Source organism: Antedon mediterranea, chromosome 4 (genome assembly GCF_964355755.1).
Source record: "Antedon mediterranea chromosome 4, ecAntMedi1.1, whole genome shotgun sequence".
NCBI lineage: Eukaryota > Metazoa > Echinodermata > Crinoidea > Comatulida > Antedonidae > Antedon > Antedon mediterranea.
In genome coordinates, this window is record NC_092673.1 from 8,473,511 (window position 1) to 8,501,154 (window position 27,644).

The window sequence follows — 27,644 nt, forward strand, 5'->3', positions numbered from 1 at the left end:
TTGAGCATAGCGGTTTGAGATACACTGGTACATTAGTTCCGTGATAGTCGATAGCAAATATGGCAAGGCTTGTCGGGCTTCTTATTTTCCTGTTAGCAATTAGTTATGTCGGTAAGTAGTTGAATAAAATTAAGCCTCAAATTGGTTATCTACAAATTCAATGTGAAGAATATTTAGATACTGTATTTTCTCGATAGTTTCGCAAACATGGTATTATGCGAGTAGGGAGGCATTGATGACAAAAGCATATTGTTACCGTCAATTCTAAAGGCAGCTATAGAAGAACTCTTTGTTGTTGTGTTTTGGTGGGCGGGATGGTTTATTTACTTTTTGTTTCACGTCAGGAGAGCTGCCAAGCATTTTGACATTTAATGATTGCATATATTCTTTTAATTTATTTTGTAAGAAAGTCAATTTCATTAAAAAATACATACAAACATTGGTATTACCATCAGACAGTCTGATATCAAATGATTACATATTTTTTCACATTGTATTACTCGAATTATTGAATTATATTACACTATACAAATAAATAAATTACGTACGTCTGGGCTTATAAAAGAAAATTATTGTTACATAATTTAGTATAATTTTGAGTACTGTTATGTGTTTATTCTTTGATCAATATGTGGTTGTAATAACTATCGTACATTGATTTGATCAGATTGATAATAGCCTACTGACAATAATAATTGTCTGAAGAAAATGACCACATTCATCAATTGTCCTATATCGGTTTATTTTAAAGACATGTTTTTTCTACAGTGATGAATTTTATTAAACCTACAAAATAACCTACCTAAAATCTGATTTAATTAATCTTTATTTTTTATGTTTTGGGGGACAATACATCTTTAAGATAAAAACGGAATGTATTTTAAATTGTAGGCCTAAAACTTTTAAATATTAAATTGAAATACTTTATTGAAAGTTAGAAAAACATTCCTTATATAACAAGAAAGTTGATAGAGATTTTGCTTTACAAAATATTAAACATTATCACTCTATTTTTAGTATCTCAAACAGACTTGGTTCAATGTTTTTATGATGAACAACAAGTGGATTTAACCGGCCGTCGTTGTAATAGGGACGCTGCGTGCACGGGTGAAAGTGATAAATCAGACTGCAAGGGAAATCGACGATGTAGATGTGATGATATATGTGGTTACATTTGCATCAAAGTGTGTAAGTACAGTAAACTTACCATAATCATATTCAAAATAATTAAACTGATTTTAATTTGACAACCAGAACCTATCGTTCATCCGAAGTGATTTTTTCAAACATGTGGTCAATGTCCAAGGTCCATGTCAGTACCATTAAATACATATATTAAGGCGTGTCAAAATATCAGAAAGAAATCAGTTTCCTTTTCTTACGTACAACACACACCCAAAAGCATACGTTACAAATTAATATCGAATATCATTGTATCAATCAATCAATTATTCTTTGATAACAGAGATATATTCATGTTTGTGAAGGAATTTTTCGCTGTACCAATTTTACATTTCAGTTTGGATACTACACAGTACACTCATATGTGTACCAGACGACATTCACGAGGAAAAACAAATTGAAGTGAAATTCCCCTGTACTTTAGTAATATTGCCGTCTTTCTTTTGAAAGTTAGATTTAATTTATTGGTTTTATAGAGCGCGTTCCAAATATTTAGTCCGTGAATGAATAATTATGGATCTATGACTTATTGCAAGTCTGGGGAAAGGTATGAACATTTTCGTTGAATTTCTAAGGGTTTTTGGGCGTTCAGTTTTTTGACTTTGATCAAGAATTTCAAATACAAGGGATTGGAAACATATTGCTTATTTAAAATAAAAATTGTGAGTAGGTTTAAATGAGAAAACGTGATTTAGTATCTCTCTTCGATTTTGTAAGTATTATTATTCTAACTATAAATTTGTGTAAATTATGTAGTTTGTCATTATGTGTTGGATATTCATTGAAGATGTGGCAAATTAAGGGCGTAATATAAATGAATTAAATATAAATGTATTAATATGTTTACAGGAAATGTTTTAAACTTGCAGATGATACCAATGGCCTTAGAAATCTTACATATAATTATACTTTATATAGGGTTTCCAGCTTATTTTCGTTCACAAAATGCCTAAGAAAGTATGTTCCAATCTTTGTAGGTTTGTACCATTAATTGTTATGGGAATATTTTAACTCGGTATTTTAATTTTTGTACTCAATATTTCACCCAGAAGCTCCTCACAAGGCTTTGTGTTTTGAAAATAACATAATATTTTAGAGAGTTTAAGATTCACTGGGTCAAGTTTGTGATATCTGTATTTGAATAATAGACAGTGGTATCATCAGCGTAGGAGATTACCTTATCTACATTACTGACATTACATCATCTATATATAATAAAAACTCATAAACACAGTAGATAAATGTGGTATATATATGGATGAATTTTAATATCTTTATAGTTGACTCTCTGAAGTTGAGTTAAGAGACTCTAAAATCCTAACCCAGGTATTTGGAAATGTATTCCAAATTACTATATGCATCCAGTTGATTATACTGTGAATGGTAGTAAATTAAATACTGAAGCGCATACTAAATTAAAAAATATGCCAGTATTTTATATAAATGTTGAAAATCTCTATATTTCAACACCTAGTTGAATTTTGTATACAAAACAGTAAATGATTTAGTTGTTTTCACGGCAGCAGAAATTATCCCAACTCTGTCAAATAAACAGAATAGATTAATTGAACACTTTGCAACACTAAATGCAATACCTGAGATATGGAAAAACAAATGAGGTTTGGAAAATGCACACATTAGTATTATCTTATTACTATAAGCAGTTTATAAATAATATATGTATTATTCCAAATCGCGCAATAAAATGGGAAGTAGAATTTAGAAATGAAATTATTGACTGGAATGAAATATGGAATAGAAAAGTATGTAGAATGAAGCAAATGGTAAAAGTAGCTAAATTTAATTTTAAGTTGTTACATTGAATCCATAGGCCTATATGTTAAAAAGAGATGGAACTTATCCACAACGGACAATGTATCAAATGTAAGAATCATATAGAAAATGAAAAAAACTTTCATGTAAAACTATTCAATCGGTCTGGAGAAAGTTTAAAGATATGCTGGTTCATTGTGTTCCGAGTGTATTTTGGGAGGGAAAAAAAACAAACTTATAGATAAATTAATTTCAGTTTTTACTTTTTGTATATATAAATCCTTTAAAATAAATAAAAAAATATAAACGACAAAAAAAGAATCTGCAAATATTTGGGGTCTGTTTAAAAATTAAATTTTAAACCTCATAAATAATGAGTATCTATATATATATATAAATTTACGTAAGGTCAAAATTCGTTAAATCGTGCCTTACTTCTAGAATTTTTACTCGATGGTATATAAAGTTGGTTCATACTTTCGGTACTGTACTGATTTTACCACCTGATGTAACCATGTTTATAAATTAAATTGAGTTAGATAATTAGTTATTGACGATTAAAACGAATTTAGGTTCAACGATTTGCCCCAAATATGGATGTTTTCCGATCGTGGTATACACTGTCTAATGGATGTTCATCTTGAAAAATACCCGCACACAATAATACCTATGATAATTGTTTTTAATAGCTGAAAACCGGTTGAACAGCTCGAGTACAGCATCATAATGTTGAAGATTTTCTTTACAAAAAATACTATTTTGATAGATTTAATGTACATTTATACAAATGTATTGATTTGCGATGAATAGAACATTCCAATCTCTCAGTCTGCCTGTTTGGTTTAACACAAGTAGGTACATTTATCAGCCCTTGGAAAATAAACTTTGACAATAGTGCAAATACCTATTTGTATCGAACAGTTCTTACTGTGAATGTGCGTACTGTTAGATGAAAAATATATACAAATAAACTTTATTACTGTGATTTTGGATAGGCTCTACTGTTAGATATATAAACACATAATATACAAATAAACTTGATTACTGACAGTTGCCTTTTAACGTTTGTATTAATTAATAATTACAAAAAAATATAAACGTTGTAGTGGTGTATCGTGACATGTACTTTACTATTTCAATCGATTATGACAGTTTGTTTTACTATATTTAGTGGTATATTATTATAGGCCTATAAAACAGGAAAACAATATTTCGTTACTGAGTGGATAAGAATATATTTAAAAATGTTTCCTCTTTGTACCTATCCTCTTTTCCATCCCTCAACCCTAATGTTACATACAAAACACAAATTGGGTTTCTTTAAATGAGTCCAAAATTTAGACTCATTTTGTGGTAACTTTCTCTTCCGGAATTAATTCCCATGTGCTAATTTTGGTGGACTACATAAATCATCGTGTCTATTTATTCCTTTCTGTAAACGACAATGTATTATAGTCCTGCGGTATACGTACATTTGATATCGCCAGTTTTTTTACGCTGAAATTACTAAGGAGATTATATTTAATATTATGAAACGTGTCATCGGCAATATTTGGATCTTTAGAGAAACATTTGTCCAGTCTATAAATCATGAATACCAATTTGAATTGATTGATCATCAACGATGTATTTATTTATATAGATACAATAAATCTTGTTTGGTTTATGTGTTTGTACTAGTTTTGCAATTTAAAAAATTGGCAATAATCAGTTGTATGTGATATAAGGATATCAGTGGGGATCTCTCTATTGATTTGGTTTATAAAAATATTGTCAATTAGGGTAGCCGATGTATTGGAAAATTGAATTTACCATTACATTTTCAATACAAGTTCCAACTTGGTTATTGTTAACATAATTCATTAGGTCAATATTAATGTCTCCGAATATATGGCATACCTTATTATTTTGAAAATAAGTTCCGCCATGTTGATTAAAAAAGACTCTTGATTTAGTATAGTATCGGTCATGTTATATTCCATAATAATCGTTAGAGGCCTCTGCTCGGACTTTCGGTAACTTTAGGGTTGCTTGAAACTTGGATCGGATATAATTATCACAAAAAGTTAGGATATGCATATTGCCAAGTCTCATTGCGTGCTTTAGTTCTGCAATTACCATCTCAAAAGTTTAGTTCCCCTACTCGGTAGACCCAGTTGATGGCACAACTTTTTATCATACTGTAGAGGGATTTTGTACACTCTTCTGCGCTCATTGATGTTTTTAAAAGAATTTGTGATTTAATGTATCACGATGCAGTCCTGATCTTTCTGAAGGTTCTCTAACGCGTCGCTGATGTCTGGTGATGGTATCATTGTTGTGTTTGCAAGCTGCCAAATCATAATACTTGAATGTATTGGTTTGCTTTCCCTCTAATTCTGAGCCAAATGATTCTGACATACATCCAGTCTCGATATTTATCTTCAGTCCTTTCCGTCTTTCGCTTCAAACATTGAATCCAGTAATCTCTGCAGATTTTATTCTGACCTGACAATGAGTGCCATGTTTTCAACATAGCGAAGATAATTGATGTTATGTCCACTTACAACAAACATCCGTAGATCTTCAATTTCCCAGATAATAATTTTACTATAGTGATTGAATAGGTCTGGATAATGCACATCCCTATTTTACCACTCGTATTTCAGTGATGAGTGGTCCCAGTACAGTTTTCTAATATTCTCTTTTCCATCTAATTCAAGTTGCTGAAAGCATGGATGTTTAGAAACTATTGACAAAAAATAACAGAAAACGTTAAGCGATATAAATAATTATATAAATAAATATAAAATAAAAATATAAAATATATAAATATTTTGCATATACTTTTTGGACTAAAGTTATTTGCATGCATTGCATTACAACACGTAATTATTATAATACATCCATCAATTTTACACAAAAAAGCATGCCGGTGTTCTCCTATTGAGGCTATGACTGCTTACAATCAAACACACATTTTGTTAAAATCATTATTTTTTCTTACAGTTCAAGATGACTTCTGCGACGTGGACGATTTGCCTCCGTTAACGATAGGCCTTTCGTACGACCTTAGTGTGGACCCTGTTCGTTTCGATACAACGGCAACATATAGATGTGACTCAGGATATAAACTATCGGATGAATCACTGGCGGTACGTAAGTGCCGCGGTGATAGTCGATGGAGTGGTGAAACACCAACATGTTTGACAGAAAGTAAGTACCATATAGTCACAAAGTAATAATTAAACGTAATATGTTATTATCACATATTTAATCGTCGTGGTTAGATGGTCCGTATATTTTGTTATGGCTGCTGCACAAAACGTACAAAAAACAAGGTCTTGGCAGGAACCTTGAATTGTACAATTATACGATGTCAGCGGAGGCTTTGCAGGCAAAAGAGGAAGGAAAAGACTTGGGCGTTATATTTGACCAGACCATCAAGTTCAACACGTTGGAATCGTCAGTAAAAGAGCCAATAGAGTTGTTGGTCTGATCAGACATACATTTAACTACCTTGATGAGGAAATGTTTGTTCCACTTTTTAAATCATTAGTGAGACCTCACCTTGAATATGCTAACTGTGTATGGTCTCCGTTTCTTCGTAAAGATATAACATGCATTGAAAAAGTTCAAAGGAGGGCAACAAAAGCAATTCCATCATTAAAAGACTGGATTATACAGAACGCCTAAAACGACTAAATCTACCAAAATTGGCCTTAAGATTACGAGGAGATATGATTCAAGTTTTTAAAATGGTGACAGGCCTAAGTGGTAGTGGAATGCGTAACTTCTTCCCTATGAAAACATACGAGAGAAACCTAAGAAGACATAGATACACCATATATAAGCGACGACCTAAACTGGATATCCGCAAGTACAATTTTTCTTACAGAATTGTTAACCTATGGAATAGTCTACCAGAGGAAGCCGTTAACACTACCACAGTAAACGCCTTTAAAAATAAACTTGATAAATTCATTGAAAGAAAATACAACAAATTTACTTTTATGGGATAAAGTGTATTGCAGAAGAATTTAAATCAAGGAAACGAATGGAAAAAAACCAAAAAAAAACCAAACAAAAAAACCATGCAGTGATGACTTGATGAAATTGGGAGGGCATGACATGTACCATACAGAAATGTATGGTCTACTTACGAGCCCGACAAGACAGGTGATTACAGGTGATTACAAGGCCAACAGCCATAAGTCGCGTGCTAAAACGCATAGTGATACCGGACCGACAGACAGACCGACAGACCGACCGACCGACATAGTGAACTATAGAGTCGCGTCCACGCGACTAAAAAACATTCCTCTAGGTAATGGTGAGAAAAAGATGATGATGAGTGAAAGAAAATATAAGAGAAATAAAAAATAGCAAAGCAAAAAGTACTGGAATAAGTGGCTTGAATAATTACTAATTAATAATCTATCGCCTAATTGATATTTATTAAATATTTGTTTGTTTGTTGTATTATTACATTTAGTTACATGCCCTACTCCACCAAAGGTTGATAATACATTCGACAACCACGACAGACAAATATATGCTCTAGAGGAAAGGCTGAAATATTCTTGCGATTATGGTTATTATCAGCTCGGCAATGGATATATATACTGCAAGGAGGTCGAAAGTAATCCAGGAACGGCTACATGGACTGACCTTGATGAAAGCTTCTCTTGTCCACGTAAGCCCTTTTATTTTTGCACAATAACGTCAACAATTTGTAAGTTATCGTTGTAAATATTTGGGCGTTATTAATGATAATAGATGTGGAGTTAAAGCCCATGCCTATTGATCAATATTAAACATTAAACATGATTTAGACCTGAATCACAATTGAATATCCTTTTTTACCCCTGTCATAGGTTGCAACTTTCTGATTGCTATTGTTGTAATTGTCGTTTATTGTTTGGTCAAGTCACGCTTTACCATGATTAAAAATTCATTTTATTCGATATTATTTTAATTCTACCTAACAGCTAGAAGTTGTGGATCACCAGGATCAATCAGAAATGGATATAAAGTTGGTAATATTTATACTTTTGCTGCAGAGGTTTTGTTTTACTGTAATAAAGGTTACAGATTATCAGGAAGAAATTATCGTGTATGTCAGGCAGATGGGGAATGGAGTGGACTAACTCCGACCTGTTCACGTAAGTAATAATCTAAAATAAATTACTATATTTTTATTATTGTTTAACTTCTTTTACGATTGTTTTTATGATCTTGTCTAGCCAGGCAGCGTTTGGTTTTTTTCTAGTCTAATAATTTGGTCAAGTTTAAAAAAGTAATAACATAGATAAGATTGTAAAGTTCAATGTAATCTGAACTCCAAGGTTTAAAGCTCAGATACAGGCATGAATTTTAAATATAATATCTGACTAATTGTATATAAATCAAATATTTGTAACAGAAATCAAGACGAAAAAACATGAATTTCCCTTAATATGGTCAAATACAAAATTTGACAAAATTCTGCCATAAAAACCAGGAAGACTTTTTTCAGTAGTTAGGTAGTTTAACCTAATATAATAACATGTCTGGTGACTCCCTAGAAGGTGAAAAAAGATGGTGGATATACGGTGGATAATTTTTGCTATAGCATAAAAATTAAAATCTGAAGTTTAATAAAAAAATACCAGAAATGTAAAATTCAAGTTATATTACCTATATTTAGTCATCTGATAACATTTTTACCAAACCGTATATTTTTCATAGTTTCTTAAAATGCCTCTCTGTTTACAAAATCTGTGTACAAAAGAATAGAGATTTTTCTGCGTAATTTAAACTATCCCCCACTGACAAGAAAGTGCTTATTTTCAACAATCCCAAAAATTATGAAACATAGGGAAAACTGTAGATCGATAACTATTGGAATGTATGATCAATAGAAATTTTTTTCCCGCACCTGGCCTTTAAGTTTAGCCAATAACATATTCCATTAATTATTCATAGTCAATTATTACATTATTTGTTTCTATAAATTATATCATTAGGCCTATATATTCAATATTATAATCAATATTAATGAGAAGAAAGTTTTTTGTTCGGATTTTCCATGGAAATTAGATACAAATAATTAAATGATAACAATTCTAAAATAATTGATCATCTATAGCGACGGCTTTTATATATATTTATTTTATATATTGTTAGCTGTGACATGCCCTGCAGTTGATGATCCTGAGAATGGAGAAGCTTTTGGAACGGATTATTCCTATGGAAAACGAGTTCAGCTGACTTGTGATGAAGGATTTGTTATTCCGGATGTCAATTTAAATGCTGGATATATAACATGTCAAGAAAACGGTCGCTGGGATTTACCAGTACAATGTGAAGGTATGTGTTCATGTTTGGATAGAAAATAATTATTTTCAAACGCAATTAATCTTTTTGACAGCCGATTCTTGAACGGTACCATGTCTAACAACCCAGCAACTGACTTGCAGGAAACTCTTTTTTCACTATGACCTAGACATGATACTTTACTGTGTATTAATGAGAATAAAAGGTTAAATCAGAGACAACCCTTCTTCTGTTTCCATAAACGTCAATAACGTCATTGTATATAAGTAAGTATTCGTAGAACAATCAGATTATATCTCATAATTAGAGAGATACATTTATATTAAACTTGGTTGTCCCTGTATATATTGAAGAATAATCCCACCAGACTTTTTTTGTATAGCATCTTTGTTGTATGCCTTGTGTCGTGAATGAATTGTCAACTGTGTATTAGCGCAAGGATTATTCACTATTAGCAATCTTTTAATAATGTACATAATCACAATAGTACAATTTCTAAAGACAATAAGTTACAAATATAATGCATTTAAACATTTCATAGATAATATTTTGAACTTGGATTTGTTAATTTCTTTTAGCTGTCAATTGTGGAGATCCAGGGATTCCAGATAATGGCGGACGTGATAATGACGACTTCACTTACAAAGGCTTTATTATCTTTCACTGTGACCATGGTTTTAACCTCAAAGGGGAACTATCCATATTCTGTAAAGACAATAACGAGTGGTCTGCCGATATTCCACAGTGTCTTAGTATGTATCATCACATGATTGTTTTACCCATATTTTCTGTTAATTATATTTATAAGACACATATAAATTCTTTAGCATGTCACCAATAATAAAGGAACAGTTAAACCAACGAATACGGTAAACGTCATATATTTACAATACAAACCGATGATAATAAATAAATTGTTCATCTACAGACCTTTAATAAATTCATAGCTTTAAATAATTATATGATATTTTGATTTACTTTCAGCTGAGTGCATTTTGCCAAATGTGCCGCAAAATTTGGAGGTGCCATCACATTATATTCCAGGGGAAAGTGTGGACCCAGGCACTACTTACCGCATCAATTGTAAAGATGGCTACACGTTGAACTCGGATACAAGTACATGGGAATGCATAGGCATGGTAATGTCATTTGATCCTGTTTGTACTGAAAGTAGGTCGTTTATGTATATATATGTTACCTTTAACATTTTGTTTAACCATCAACATTTTAACGAATGAAATAATCTCTCCTAACACCTAAAATAAACTCGAATCCACTGCTTCCTTATTAAATCAATGTTAAATGTTTGGCGGGAGGCTAGGTCTTTGAATTCACAGTAAATATGGTTTTCGAAATCCCAACAGTCACAGTTTTTCGTGCCCCAACATTTGCAAAATATTTACAAGCTAAGCGTTTAATAGCACCGTTCAACATAGTAGGCGTAGCACCATTTTGAATCATCTGGCCATAATACCTACCGAATGTATACGTAATTAGCCAATCCAATATGAAATATAAACACACTACAATGCATAGAAAAGTCAGAACGGCGCGAAATAGCGGCCGTATGGAGACTAAAAAGTTTTGCCCCAAACTCGCTATTGACTGAACTTCTTAAGCAGTTCAACTGCAGTACTATTAAAATGAACATTAGATTTTGCTTGTTTCGTGTTTAGAGCCATGTCCTATGCCAAGTAATATACGTAATGGAAACATAGTGTTTTCGAGCAATCCCAGAGACGGTTTGTACGACCCATCCACAGTTGCACGTTACAGTTGTAATGAAGGCTACCGACTGAGTTCAAGTGGTACGGTAACTCGCAGATGCAACTTAGGAAAATTTGGTGGTACGGCACCAACATGTTCGGAAAGTAAGATATAATTCTATTTTATTATTTATTTTTCTTTTTTCTTACCATAAACAATTTTTTTGCCTTATAACTGTAATGTTTATTATTTAGATTCTGCGTATGTAGGGACGTTATACAATAATAAAGTTAGTTTAAATGAAGCTCAAGATTTATCGCAAAAAATATTGAGAAATAACGAAGAATACCGTATTTGCATTTATATCTTTATTACTAGTACAATAAAAGTAAAAATATCTTATTCTCGATCTGGAAATACGTTTTTATATTGACTAGGATTCACACTTGCATACAATAAACCAATATGCATTACGCAACATTTCCTTAAAAATAATTCGCACACAGCATCATACTGTAATTATAACGAATCAACATGTATGCATCGGTAAGCTGCATTGATGCTCGGTCCCGCATGGTGGTGGTGACTATTATGCGTATAATAACAAGTGGTAATGTTAAACTTGTTGTTAATTCACAGTAACATGTGATATACCATATGTGGCCAACAGCGAAAAAGATACACCGTTCCCTATCTTGACGTACGGACAGACAGTAACGTTCACGTGTCACAGTGGTTATACCTCAAATGATGTCCTAACGTTGATATGTCAGAATGAAGTTCTCAATGCTCCTGAATGTGAAGAAGGTACATTTCTAAAGGTTTATATTTTAAACATTATAATAATAATATTTTTCCCATTTTTTATTATTTAAAAAAATATGATCGAAAATAATGAATGTATGGTTATAAATAATCCTAAGCATATATATATAGTATACTTGTACTGCATTTGGAATTTAATAAAACAATTTTATATTAAAAATGATTTTATTTATTTATCTTGTAAAGCACCTTGCCCACCACTGTCCGACGAAGATCATTTAAACATCGAGTACAGTAAGTTTCCTAGAAATGGTGTGTATGAAGTAAATACCAAGGCAACATTTACCTGTGATGATATCCATTTCGAACCCAGTAAAACTTCCGTGAATTGCAGACGTGGGCAATTTCCTCGAGTCACGTGTGAAAGACTTCGTAAGTTTATTCATTCATTGTGATTGTAAAATATCTTTATTTCTACTTTCTGTTTCCGTTGTTGTTTTGTTTGTACCGATAATTCAGTGACCATCAGATAGACGTAATATCTAAAGATGTGCACCTAAATCTTTTTAGACTTACTTTAGAGCCGCTCAGCGTAATTTATGCGCATTTGCATTACATTATATTGTATTAAAGCATTTATATATCATCTTAACACTCATCAATAATGTAATTATTATTAGCAACTTGCCCCATTGTGGAAATCGAACACGCGACAGTAACGTACACGTTGGACGATAAGAATTATCAACCTTCTGAAGGAGTTATCAGAAGAGATGTGGAAAGGAGTGTTAAGTGTAACAATCCACATATTATTAACGGAACTCCAAAGAGTGTTTGTTTGGCTACTGGTAGCTGGAGATATGACGCACCTAGATGTGAAAAACGTAAGTTTATATTAATATCATTTTAATTTTAATTATACAATATTTTTAGATATTAATACAATATGCCTATTTTTTTTTTTATATTTGTTCTGCCTCATGTCACCGCTGTGTCTGTTTTTTTTGCATATTTATACTGAATAAAATTATTTTTAAAAAAAAAGAAAAATATTGTATTAATATTTTTTTTCGAAATTTTCACTATTTACGATTACAATTTATTTACTGTATTATTATTCATTATATTGTTAGCATGATTGTACTTTTCAGAGTATAAATCCATATCAACATATTTTATATTTTTATATCACAATTGTTTAGCAAGCTGTAATATTGCACAGCCACCAAAATACGGCTCTTACGAATCTGGTACTTATATTGGTAGTAGCATCCGCCACCCAAACACTATCCAGTTCAATTGTGATTCTTCACATCCAAGAAATGTGGGAGATGATGTTCTACAATGTGACAGTATAGTATTGCAAGTGCCGCAATGTATAACAGGTAAATCCACGACAAGTTAATGGATACTTTCATGTTATTCTTTTATTATGTCACAGAGTAATGGCTGAAATTTTGACTTCCTAAATCAAGAAAACAAATCCAAGCATGTAAAAAAATGTTTCAAACATTTAACAAAAATAGAAATGAAACCTGTAGATCACAAATTTCACGAAAGAAATTACAGTATGATGCTATAGCTTCATAAATACGACCAACCGATCTGCTGCTATACTCAAACGATGTTCTGCATGAAGTGAAGTGTCTGCCGAATATTAAACAAAATGTTTATGAGTGTAATGGTACAAATAATGGCATAAGGTGAATGATGAAAGGTTATATTTTAACGAGGCGAAGCCGAGTTGATATATCCCCTTTCATCATTCACCAAATGTCTATATTTGTACCATTACAAATTATCTATAAGTTATTGATCTATGATTTGGTTGTGGGGATATACATTTTCAATTAAACTCAAGTTACTCAAGTATTTGTAAAGTTGTACTCCTGATTCAATAGTTCCTTAAAGCTGTAATGAACTGTTTTATTAAATGAAGTTAACCTGTTTTATTTCAGAGGCCGTCTATAATTCAGATCGATATTGCTCATTGCACAAAAACCCAGGAAATGGATGGTTTAGTTATTCAGATAGTTTGAATATAGACAGTAAGATTCGTCTAGGTTGCTTTGGTTCAAACTATATGGCAACACTTCGTGGTTTTGAGCGCACCTGCAAACTAAATACACGTACTGGTAACTACCAATGGCTGCCTGAATTCTCGGAACTCCCTGATTGTATTTTAGATACAGAATGTAAGTTCGGATGTATTATTTCAAGAAATAACAAAACAATATCTACGTCTATAAATGTACTAATGCCTAACTATTTATTCTATGTTCCTTCCGTCGCTTACCATCTTGATTAGGGTAGTGTGGTCAACACCACTAGGTTGGTTTACTAATTTGTTCACATCTTAAGTAATCATTTTTAGTTTAGCTTCTAAACAAACAATTTGTACACAACCGTCCATTGTTGAGATTTCAACTTTTGAAACGTTGTGTTATTCGACAATTGTTTTATAAATAACTATGAAGAAATATTACCAAATTGTATATATACATTATATAATGTAACAAATCACATTATTTTTTTCTTCTTTTTTTTGTTGTCAATGTTTTGCAATTCCTCTTCTTGAATTCATTATTTCCATTAATATTGTGGTGTATAAGTTTTAAATTTTGCCAAGTTTTTTTTATTGTCTAAATAAATTTGTATAACTTTTAATTTGTTATGTTGATAACAATGTATTATTTTTAATTTATTTTGTCACTAGTTGAATGCACAACATTTGTCCGTCGTGAAAATCAGGAGTTTCAAGCATCTTCTACTGATGGAGCCAACTATGCCACCAATGGTCGGTTGTATCGTCAGAATGGTGCATGGATACCCAACCAAGACATCGTGGGAGAGTGGTTAAAAGTAGATCTACGTGAAACAATGAAAGTGTATGGGACACAGACACAAGGACATTACATTGACGATTATTGGGTTACGCTTTATAAAGTTGGCTACAAAAAAGATATTTCTTCAGAAGAATTTACAGTGCAAAATGATCGCGGAGAAGATGCGGTAAGTTAAAATACCTTTCAAGAAGTTGTTTTTAAGGTTTTCAACAGTGGACCAAAGGTTACATACCTGGAAATATCTTGCTAGTTTTCTTCACAACCATCAAGTTACCGAAGATTAAATGTCCCTATTTACCATAAAAATACTGATACCTACAATAAAATACTAAACATATATATATATATATATATATATATATATATATATATATTTGTACACAAATGTTGTAAATAGAGAGGCATTTAAAAACTATGAAAAATAAAAGGTGTTGTAAAAGTATTATCAGATGACTAAATATAGGTAATATAACGTTAATTTTACGTTTCTAGTATTTGTATTCAAATTATTTTATTTTCATGCTATAGCCAAAATTATCTATCGTATATCCACCATCTTTTTTCACCTTCTAGAGTGTCGCCAGATTTGTTATTACATTAAAGGTTAAATTACCTAACTACTGAAAAAAGGTCTTCCTGGTTTTTATAGCAGAATTTTGCGAAATTTTGTATTTGACCACTTTAATTCATAAAGAGTTTGCAAAACTCTGAATCTTGAATCGCCACCATCAATAGTCATTCAAATATCGTTTTACCTAAAGTAGAACATTACATCAGACTAATAAATCGACCTTAAATGACGATAATGTTCAACATAACCAGACCATTTCTTAATAATAAAGTTTACATTTTCAGGTATTTGTAGGGAATGTGAATAGAAAGGATGTCTCTCAACAATTATTCCCTGAGAAGGTCTATGCACAATATGTAACAGTATATCCATTGGAATGGTATGGAAAATTAAGTCTACGATTTGGTGTAGTAGCTTGTGAAGTTACTGAAGAAGGTAATTTAAAACATTTATTACACATTGCTGTACAATTGTGTCTTTATTGTATTATATTGATTTAAACCAATAAAAAAAAAACAATTTATCAGTTTCATATTATTCTCACCCAAGCCCAAAAAACATGATAATAAAATAATAATACCACATTTATATTGCGCCCTTTCATGAGTAATCATGCTCATAGGCGCTTTGCATTATTACCCCGGTCATTTTTTGGATCAAACACATAAACATACTCCTATAATGCAGGTAGTAATCAGCGTAAAGTTGTGTCTTGATCTAACCGAGTACCCATTGTATACACCTGGGTAGATAGGGTTAGGAAAATATACAGTAAGTAAGTGCCTTGACTTATATATTAGGGGAGAGTTCTCACGATCAGTAATCCAGCGTTCAACACAATGCGCCGCACGCCCCTTGGTAAGACAGTATTATAATGCAAATCATTGAATTCTAGTGTTTTTATTATTTTGATGATTATTAAAATTAACAGAGTTATCCTGTCAAATACCAACGGTACTGAATTCAGTTGTGTATGTTGACAGTGCCAGAACAAAAGACAGCTTAGCAGAAAATGGTGCCACAGTCCTTATAACATGTAATACAGGTTTTATTTTTCCCAACGGAAAAAGAGCTTTAACAGGGGATTGTCAAGAATCAACAATTAATTTCGATGAGGATACTAGGCATGTTTGTGGTAAATCATTTTAACGTTGTTTTTTTATTTCAATTCCTTTCATTGCATCAACTAAACAAGGATGAAGTTGACATAACTATTCATACAATTTAAAATATATATATATATTTATATAAATCCAAAGGCAAATTACTGAAAAAAATGACAATGCTGTGAGTATCAGTGGCTGGATCTCAATGGAGATACAAAAATAAAAAGCGAAAAGCTAAATCAAAACGATAAAGTAAACAGCCAGAAAAGTTAGCAGAGCTTTCGGGCAACACTAGCCCTTCAGCAGTGCAATATATATATATATATATATATAAATCATACTGTAAATTATAGAAACAGTGCTCATATTCGGAACATGATCTCATAATCGATTATGAGATCATGTTCCGAATATGAGCACTGTTTCTATAATTTACAGTATGATTTATATATAATTTACACAGTGCTACGCAACATCATTGATTTATATATATATATATATATATATATATATATATATATATATATATATATATATATATATATATATATAATCCAAAGGCAAATTACTGAAAAAAATGACAATGCTGTGGGTATCAGTGGCTGGACAATTTAAAATATATATATATATTTATTTATGCTCTACCTTGGTATTGAGCACTCTATCCTAACGGTCTGATAATTTCGCCGTACCACGCCGAGAATGTTAAAGAGTCGCTATCCAATCGAGTTCGAACAATACCATGAAAGCCCCAGTGGTCTAATGGTTAGGACATCTGCATATCAAGCAGGCGGTCCGAGTTCGGGTCTCGGTTGGGGCGACTTTTTTTCATTCTCACAGATTTCCTCATCTTTATCGTTTCAAATTAATTAATTAAATTTCAGTATATCACCGGGCGGTTTAGAATTAATGTTCTGTGCCTGATTTGTTTATATATATAAAAGTATTTCTTCTGAGATCCCGCCTCGTGAATAAAAATACTGTAAGATGAGGGCGTATCAATTTGATCTCTGGTGCGCGTGCGTACAACTGAGGACTAGCGCTGTTCCGCCGTACCACTCCGAGAATGTTAAAGAGTCGCTATCCAATCGAGTTCGAACAATACCATGAAAGCCCCAGTGGTTTAATGGTTAGGACATCTGCATATCAAGCAGGCGGTCCGAGTTCGAGTCTCGGTTGGGGCGACTTTTTCTCATTCTCACAGATTTCCTCATCTTTATCGTTTCAAATTAATTAATTAAAATTTCAGTATATCACCAGGCGGTTTAGAATTAATGTTCTGTGCCTGATTTGTTTTTATATATATATATATATATATATATATATATATATATATATATATATATATATATATATATATATATATATATATATATATATATATATATATATATATATATATATATATACAGGTTGAAATTATCAGACCGTTAGGATAGAGTGCTCAATACCAAGGTAGAGCATAAATAAATATATATATATATATATTTTAAATTGTATGAATAGTAAGAGCAATAAAATCATGACGACACAGCAAGAGTATTTTTCTTATTGACTATGACGTTTATATTTGATTGGATTTTTTAAAAATAACATATACCGTTATCATTTAGTTCAACAGTAGCATCAAAACATTTCTGATTTCCATATTCTTTCTAAGAAAATGTATATCTATTTATCGTCGTTCATTATCGTCCGTAATATATACAGGCCTTATTAATATCTGACTCACAATATTTATTTGATACAGAACCAGACCCTGAAATTGAGAGAAATAAAGAACAGCGGGACTGCTTAAAGCCAACAATAAGTGCAAATACCGTAATCAATATCAACAATAGGTACGATTTAGATCCTGCAACTTCGTCAGACACAACTTTTCCGTCGGGTACAAATCTAATAACTCGTTGTCGTGATGTTGGTAAATTTATACTTGATAATGCAAACGTACGAACTTGTGAGAATGGACAATGGACAGGATGGCTTGTGACTTGTAGTAAGTTATATACAGTTTGTCCTTCATTAAGATATTTATTGCGATATTTGTATATTGGTAAATATCATGTAGTTATATAAATAAGCATAGGTCGTGATAAATGTAAACAAGTATTGAAACTTATTAAAGAAATTTACCTTTGGTTAAGTCAAAATAGTTTGTGTAAATTTCTTAACTTTCACTAAGTATCCAATGAGCAACAGAAATATTGTTCAACACAATAATAATGGAGATATCAATATATAAATGTAGGCTACGTAAGGGCAAAATTCGATAAATCGCGCGTTACTTTTAGAATGTTTACTCAATGGTATATACAGTTGGTTAGTACTTTCGGTACTGATTGTAACCACCTGGTGTAACCATATTTACTAATTAAATTTAGTTAGGCAATTAGTTATTTACAATTAAAATGAATTTAGTTTCAACGATTGTTTGCTTTCCGATCGTGGTATACACTGTCTAATGGATGTCTATCTTGAAAAATATCTGCACACAATAATACAACAATCTTCTTCTATGAATAATTGTTTTTAATAGCTGAAAACCTGATGAACAGCTCGAGTACAGCATAATGTTAATAAAGACAGCCCGATTTTCTTTTAAAAAAAGACTATTTTGATAGATTTAATATACGTTTATACAAATATATTGATTTGCGAAGAATGGAATATTCCAATCTCTCCCAGTATAATTAGTTGGTTTAATACAAGTAGATACATTTATGGGCCCTTGTGGGATAAACTTAAACCCTTTAAATTTAGTATTACAGTACTTTGACAAAACTGTAAATCATTTTTACTGCTAGTGTGTATACTGTTAGATATATAAACATATAATATACAAATAAACTTTATTACTGACAGTTGCTTCTCAACGTTTAAATTCATTAATAATTACAAACAATATAACGTCGTAGATGTGTACGGTACTTTACTACTTCAATCGACTATGACAGTTTTAATAAATTACAGTATTACATCGCAAATGTTCTACTGCATTTAGTACTACTGCATAGATTATCTATAGGCCTATAAAACATGAACAAATATTTTGTTACTGAATGGATAAAGAACATTGTTCATTTTTGTACCCATCCTCTCCCCATCCCTCAACCCTAATGTTACATACAAAACACAAATTGGGTTGGTTTAAATGAGACCAAATCAAAATTTTGTGACAAGTTTCTCTTTCGAAAGTAATTCATTGGGTGCTAATTTAGTTGACTACATAAATCATCCTGTCTATTTATTCGTTTCTGTAAACGACAATGTATTGTCCTTCGGTACGTACATTAGAAATCGTCATTTTTTTCACGTTGAAATTACTGTGTATTGGAGAACCCTCATTGGGCACGACCTAGGATGTACTGTATCTGTGCAAAATAAAGAGAACTAAACTTTTCTGTAGCAGAAGTTTAGTATGGTATAACTGGAGATTCATACCCTGGTATTAGTTTACCATATCGAAAAAGAAGCTTGGTTTCTAAGCAGGCTATACCTTTTTTGTTTCAGCTGAAGCAGAAAATGAGCTTCTGTTTTATAAACCAGATAGTTCATCGTATTCCTCGATGCGTCGGAAAGTTGCCCCGAATAGTACGTACGTCATGATTGCTTCACCTAACAAAGGAATAAAAATACAGTGTCGTGTAAGTGGTACTGCAGTAATTGGTTTTGAACCTTTCTCTGGTCAAAATGAATTGGAGGAACATAGGCCTACTTATTGGACATCAACAGATGTATATTATGAAATCAAAGAGACTCGACATTCCGGAGTGTATACATGTAGAGATGATTCAGATATCAACCTTCCAACACAGAGGGTAGAAGTTCATATAGTTGCTCGTAAGTAAAAAAAAAAATTAATCATTTTACGTCTTCAAACTTTTCAAACCTGCGATTTTTGCAGCACTGCGTCGTCGGTTCCCACTTGTGATTACGCAATACATCACTTTGGGTCAATACGTCACTGTGTTGCGTTCTAGTGGAAACCACGCTTTGGTTATTTCAACTTACCTTCGAGTTGCAATAACAGTGTACTAACTTGTTGATGGGACAAGTAGTAGTATACGAATAATGAGTGTTTATGATGGACAAATAATTGCATGAGGTGAATGGCGAAAGCCAAATAAAAATATATCTTCTTCACCGAAATAATCAAATTAGTACAAGAATTAATATAAAAAATGTTAATTCCGATCGAGTGACATTGATATTATTGATATGCCAATGTCAAGCAAAATATAGGCAACACGATTGGATATCCAATCGCGGATATCCAATCGCGGACCATTGTATTGAAGTTAATAATATATATCTATTGCACACTATGTGACCCACCACAATTGTTCAATCAAATGACAAGGATCAATTTATGTGTGTTGACTTAACTTCCTGAATTGTGATATATTGAAACAAAAAACCTCATCCTATCCAATTGAATTGGGTCATCTGTAAGAAGTGTTTTCAAAGGCCAGTATAGTGGCTTTTAACGATTTCACCAAACTGTATGTGACAACAAAAAGTGTTATGCCCAGACATGATGATGTCATCACTAGCCATAGGCCTATTTGTTCACATTATACTTTTTTTTTTCAAACTAGTTTGATAGTGTAGACAGAACTTAAATGATACCAATACCATTCGCGATCATCATTATGTACTTCCTCAAGCAAATTTGTATTGTTTTTTTTAGCTTTTTACTGCAAAACTCCAGTAATAAATAATGGAAGAGGTATTGATGTAATTGAAGGGTCTCAGCCACCATATCTAATGAATACAGAACTGTCTTTCTCCTGTGACCTGACTTTCAAATTGGTTGGAGAACGGTATTTAAAATGTCTTCCTAGTGAAGAATGGGATTACGATGTTCCATATTGTGTTTGTAAGTATACAATAACTACAATGTGTCAGCTATAATTATCGCCACTGACGTATTCTACACCGTAAATCATTCAGCACATGTATAAATCTTAATAATAATATTATGGTATTTATAAGGCGCTCTTCCAAAAAGATCAGAGCGCCGTACATCAGATTTATCATTTAATGATAAATCTTAAAATAATTAATAACTACCGTCCGTAACTAAAAATAATTAGGCCTAAGGTTAAAATTTCACAATAAACCTATAAAAAGATTATTACATTATTTTTTTTTTAATTACGGAACCAAATGAGTTATGTGCGTTTGAAAATTTGAAATATGTGTATAAATTACCGTCAAACTAAAACTTTAACTGAAAGCTATCTTATAACTTGTCTAAATCAAACTGTTGCTATTTTCTAAAACGGTCTACTATTTTTGGCTTATTCTCAAAAGATGAAACTCATTCGGCTTAAATTATTTAATTTTTAGCTACAATATGTAATACACCACCAACTCAAATTACCAACGGAATAGTAGTAGGATCTGGAACGTCTGAGAATACTGACATTGGTATCTATTGCAATAAGGATTTTCATATTCCATATACTAAGGATGACAGACAGATCAGTGTTTGCATAGAAGGTCAATGGGTCCCAGCAATACCTAGAGGATGCATCAAACGTAGGTGACGTTTCATTTTAGTTAACAGCACATTATTATAAATATATTATCATTTTTTCAAATGTTTCTCTGAATACACGCGTTAAATTTTACCTAAATAAATGTTATTGTAAATGTATTTTTTTCTTAGTGTAGGCCATAATTTCTTTGCATCACCTTTGTTTAGGCAGGTGTAGTCACATGGATTTATGCGCATTTATCGACGTAATTTTGCGATATTCAAAAAAACCTCTCAAACTTCCTTTAGTATTAATATAACTGGGTTTTACTAAAAATAAAACAGTGTATACGCAAATTCGCAATGTCACTCGATAATTTTTGTATCAGTCTATATCAATGTTATTATACAGATGTGAATAAAGGATGAAAATCTAATTATGTTTATTGTTCTGTTTTTGATCTTTAAACAATTGTCATAATATTGAATAGAAATTGTATTCATTGTCAAACTATTTAATAGCCGATTAAGGGACAAGTCAGCCCATGGTAAACAAATGTTCTCTTAAGTAATATGTGGTATCCGTTTTAAAGTCGTGTCCGCTCACGGTAGTGAAATAATAGCTATAAATTCCATGATTATATTCATAATAGCATTTTATAAAGGTATCATACAACTCTAGAGAACATCTCAATATAACTGCACCTCTCGTATAGAAACATAACCGAACACTGAAAATTAAAGGTTTCATTCAACCAGTATATGACTAGAAGTAGTGTTAATGGTTTTCTTAAATATCTTATATAGGACTAAATGTATTTTGTTATTTCAATCATTTTCAAATACATTCAAATACAATCAGTCAGAGATATTTTGAAGTTGCGCCCACTGAGTACAGTCACACATATTTATGCCTACATTATCTTCGTGTTGAGCCGAGATTATTTATGAAATGTCTATGAAAAGCAAAAGCAAAACAATATTCACTGCAAGGCATTAGTACATAATAATTAACTGGTTTTAATTCATCAGTCAACCTTTCGCCAAAAATTGATATATTAGTCTTTTTTTTTTTTAGCAACCGTATGTGATGATCTACCAACATCTATCGAAAATGGTTACGTTTTAAAAGATGATACTGATGGAGTTACTGTAACAATCTTCTGCAGGAACGAAGCAGTTATAGAAGGCACCCAAGATTCAGAAATGACTATCAACTGCATTGAGGGAAATTGGGACAAACAATTTCCATCATCATGTATTTGTATGTATCATTAGATTAGCCAAAATCATCATCAAAAATAACAAAGCAAAGTCACTATTCACTTATTACTGAATAAGTTATTAACTCCAAAAACAATATTACGAATTTTATTAATTATCTTTTTTCATACTAATGTATACAATAGCATATTAGACTTTACACGTAACTTTATTATTTTATTTATTTTAATGTTAGTTAAAACGCCACAATGTTCAGTACCCCCAGTTACAATGTGGAACGGTATTGTAAGAAAAGACGGTGATGTAGTAACATTAATTTGTGATCAGGGTTTCTATATACCTGGTAGTTCTCAAACTCAACGCACAGTGACGTGTGTAAACGGACAGTGGGATTATGAATTTCCTAAGACTTGTACTGGTAAGTTGCCACTCTTTATTTTATCCTATCTGTCTATTTCCAATTAATATGGATATTAATTTAACCCAGACTGGATTGGAAAACGCGTCGCTCCCATTAAGTACAAAAGACTAATCACAATAAATCAAGCACCTACCGATAAAAAAACACAATATATAAGAAGCATTTAAATGTTGTATTGAAAAGTTCTATTTTTCATATTAAGTGAAAGAAAAACAATTGCAAATCAAGGAACTTGCTGAATTGTTGATATTATGTTTACTTCATTGTTTGTATAATATTTGATTTCATCCTTTCATCCAACCTCAAATGTTGAGCTAGCTTTTGTAGATATACAGTAATAATATGCTTAATAATGATTATAATAATTATCTTTTTGTCCTAGCTGACGGAGAGATCGAAAATGAAACATGTGAGTATTCAAATAATTTATTCCAGTTTCACTCTTCAAAAATGCATTTGCTCTGTTCATTGTTTGTAATTTTAAATCGAAATTTATTGACGTGATATTTTGTATTCGTGAAAAAAAGACTCCATCTCTGTGTTTTTATATCACATTTATTCAACATTATGAACAAAATTCATACTATTGCCAACAATAAGTTATTAATCAAGTAAAATCATAATCTCTCAGTTAATTAACATTTTTTTAATTGTATTCAGTGATCTACTGATATGAATGTACTAATAAATGTTCTTCTCTGCCCATCCTTCAATACATGATTTGCCCAAAAAGACAGTTTGCGTTTATTTTGTTCGTACAAATAAACTAATTAAATATATGTTTCAACTTAATAATATGTTAATATTAATTTGTTTTACTAAAATATCAGAATATATATTGGCTAACCATGGAACTATAAAATTCCATGAAGTAAATAACCATCCTTTTATCTTTGTTTTTATTCTGTCATAGGCATACCATTTTTTATAATTTACTTTCAGCATTTTCATTTTCATCATCGGATGACACTACTTCCAGTGAAGTATCGTCATCGCTGTCATCACCTTCAATAGCTTTTTGCAGTAAAGATGAGTGTAACATAGAAGGTGTAAATGCCTTTTGTAAAAAAGTTGGAAAGAGTGAGTAGTCGTATACAATTATACAATACTATTAAGTAGCCAGTTTTCAGATTTTCATATAAATACAGTAATGTTTACGTAGTTTTTCTAGCATTGTATTTTTGTTATCATATGTTTACATACATGATTTTGTTGTTCTCTATCCATTATCATTATTTACCATAATTTTCTCTTATACTTTATACATATCATCTTTTAATATATTTCCAAAACCTGATAGTTCTTATTCATATTTTCTATATAATATTCTTTTCTTATACATACATTATCATTTACCACAATTTATATTTAATAATCTTTTTATAAACTTAGACTTGTTTTTTCTCTTTATAACAATTTTATTACACATCAGGCACAGATCTAAACCACCCGGTGATATACCGAAATGTAATTAATTAATTTTAATCAATAAAGATGAAGAAATCGAGACTCAAACCCGGAACCTTCTGATTGAAATGCAGATGTTCTAACCGTTAGACCACTGGGGCTTTCATGGTATTGTTCAAACATATACATCCATAAACATCTTACAAAAAATACACATATAAAATGCAAATTTGTCTGCCTGCTTTACTTTACCATGTTGTCATTATATATTCATTTATTATCTCACTCAGTACTCACAGCATTGAAATTTTTCTTTATACATTATATGCAACTCTACAAAATACAACAGACACAGAAACATTAATTTTAAACGGCCCTTTGTATATACATTGACCTAGAAATTAGATACTTAGGACCTTTGTATTTGTAGCCCCACATATAAAATACATAATTTTCATCCTTTTTTTTTTATTTCTTAACATTTTTTTTCTCTAATGTGGCTATTACCGATTTTCATTTATCAAATGCTTTTTGTAATAATAATTAATAAAAACTACAGTTTTTACCAACCAAATGTTCTATTTACAAACATCTTTTCTTATCCTTCATCATTGTTTTTTTTATATCATCCATCTATAAAAAGCTCCAATTATCCATTTTATTAATTACTGCCATGTTCATGAGGCGTATACATTCATGGTTTTTTAAATAATTTTTTTTCTCCTCAATATTTTGAGTCATAATTGGCAATTGTATATTCGACCCGCTTAATTAGTTGGGTAAGTTATGAATCAAATGAGGCAACAAGAAGTATTAGCATAAAGACCAATCTTTATACTTTTGATCTCAACAATATAACGTTTTTCATATTGCGTTGAGATCAGAAGTCGTTAAACTTGTTTCTACGACAAAAAAATACTTTATTTCCTGCTTATTCGGAACTAAAATAGTTCAGTGGTAACCTAGACCACCTGAGTTATATTACTTACTTACGTTCCTTCTTTGAAATTGCTATTGCATCTCTTTATTTTTTAGTTTTCCCAGTAAATGGAAGAATCATAGATGCGACACCTGTTAACGAACAAGCTCTAAATGTTACTATAGAAATTATGGAGTGGTTGAAAACAAAAGACGAGATTGGAGACCCACAGTCTGTTACCTTAACGATAGAAGACGCAAAAATCGGAGATTGCTACTGCCCTGCTGGACAGTTTAAGACTGATTTGCGAATTTATATTCGATATAATGCAGATTTAAAATTGGTTACAAAATCCTACATAGATGCTGATACATCATCCGGATTACCAAGCTGCTAAATAATAACTTACTACATATAATGTCTAGGGTTGCTGTTACTACTACATATTAAATAAATCGTCTCCGAAAACTAATTAATAATTTTTTAAAATGGTTGACTAGACTAGACTAAACTAGAATATACTAATGATTTGACATATTGTTTCTTTTAAATAATTTCAAGTAAAATAACTATGACTTTATTCATATGAGTTTATTTTATATCTATTTAATAGGATATATATTCTGCGGTACATTTCATTTCGAAACCTGAGCTGCACTGACGAGATCTAATAAGATCGAAACAGTACTGTCTGCAGATTGTATACATATATTATTACATTAAACATTTTTGGTTTCATATTTCTCAAATTTCTGGTAAAAAGTAAACTAAATTAAAATAAATCTTATTTAATTTAGACTGGGTGAGTTTAAGAATAGTGAGGTTTACCAGTATTTATATAGTTTTATAAATGACATTTTTACTAGTTCAACCGTAATTTTGTACAAAACTAAAAACTTGGGTGGGAGTATAATAATTAATATTTATTACCTCCGTTTTGAGAAGATTATATTTGTGTCTGAGATATGCGTGTATACGTGTTAGGAAGTTAGCGCCAAAACTAAAATGACGGATCTATTTACACCACAGAGATATGTAGTATGTGGTCTAATCTGCATCTAAGCAAGAAGAATAAAGTTTGAGTCAAAACGTGTTTGGATTATTAACAATAATCGTGGTCTACTACTGATCGTTGATTTTCATAGCTTTTAATGTAACCATGGAGGTAGCATACAATGGTCAAAGTATATTATTATAAACATTACAAAACATTACAAGAAAGAATACAAACAATGGTAGGTCTACCGGCCAACCAGTGCACAAACCAATAGTTGGTGCGCTAACGATACGAAAGAAAGATGAACACTACATGCACAACAACGCTCGCTCCCACTTGCTGGGTCTGGCCTATGTGGCCTACTTGAGCACCATCCACTACTACGATCCAAACAGCAACAACGTAGTGGCCGAACTGAATTATCTATGCCTCTTCTCGAAATTTACCCAAAACTGGTGCGCTCTGGTATCTAACCGTAATAAATAATACGGACTTCACAATTTCCACCGGATACATCCACACGGAACAACAACTTATATTACAATGACAAATTGTTTATATCACTGTTAGGATTTAAATTTTCGCGCCGCGGCTTTAGCCAGCTAAATCCCAAGAGGTCATACTCAATAAGAAGCGTTATCAACGCGAAAGCTATATCTACGGCTGACAGTTAAAGACATTTGCAAACTCGACTAATTGGACCCAAAAAACGTCTGGGAAAAGATAGTCTATTAGGGCTCACGATTGAACGATTTTGGATTCTCGCCCTTTGATTGGATGGATTGACGCGAATCAACACACTGCGGAAGTGAAGTCACGTTGTCTCAGAATCTGACGACTGCATGTCCAACACACGTCGGGAAAATAATGTATTGCAATTCTTTGAATTAGATTAAATAAACTCTTTTTTATTTAATAAACATGTAATATCATATTTGAATTTTAAA

General features: G+C 31.6%; 1 protein-coding gene across 1 annotated transcript; it reads left to right on the forward strand.

Annotated features, from left to right (window-relative positions):
- The first annotated feature begins 18 nt into the window (after positions 1–18).
- LOC140046541 (sushi, von Willebrand factor type A, EGF and pentraxin domain-containing protein 1-like) lies at positions 19–27,644 on the forward strand. The gene is made up of 26 exons (XM_072091227.1): positions 19–111; positions 1,018–1,188; positions 5,944–6,150; positions 7,430–7,630; positions 7,926–8,099; positions 9,103–9,285; positions 9,831–10,004; positions 10,237–10,422; positions 10,929–11,123; positions 11,599–11,766; positions 11,971–12,156; positions 12,405–12,608; positions 12,927–13,109; positions 13,683–13,919; positions 14,441–14,736; positions 15,426–15,576; positions 16,073–16,276; positions 17,998–18,243; positions 19,758–20,087; positions 20,938–21,126; positions 21,600–21,791; positions 22,808–22,993; positions 23,189–23,371; positions 23,757–23,783; positions 24,317–24,454; positions 25,817–27,644. Exons 1-26 carry the CDS (start codon positions 60–62, stop codon positions 26,095–26,097), a joined length of 4,944 nt encoding a protein of 1,647 aa, XP_071947328.1. The 5' UTR covers positions 19–59; the 3' UTR covers positions 26,098–27,644.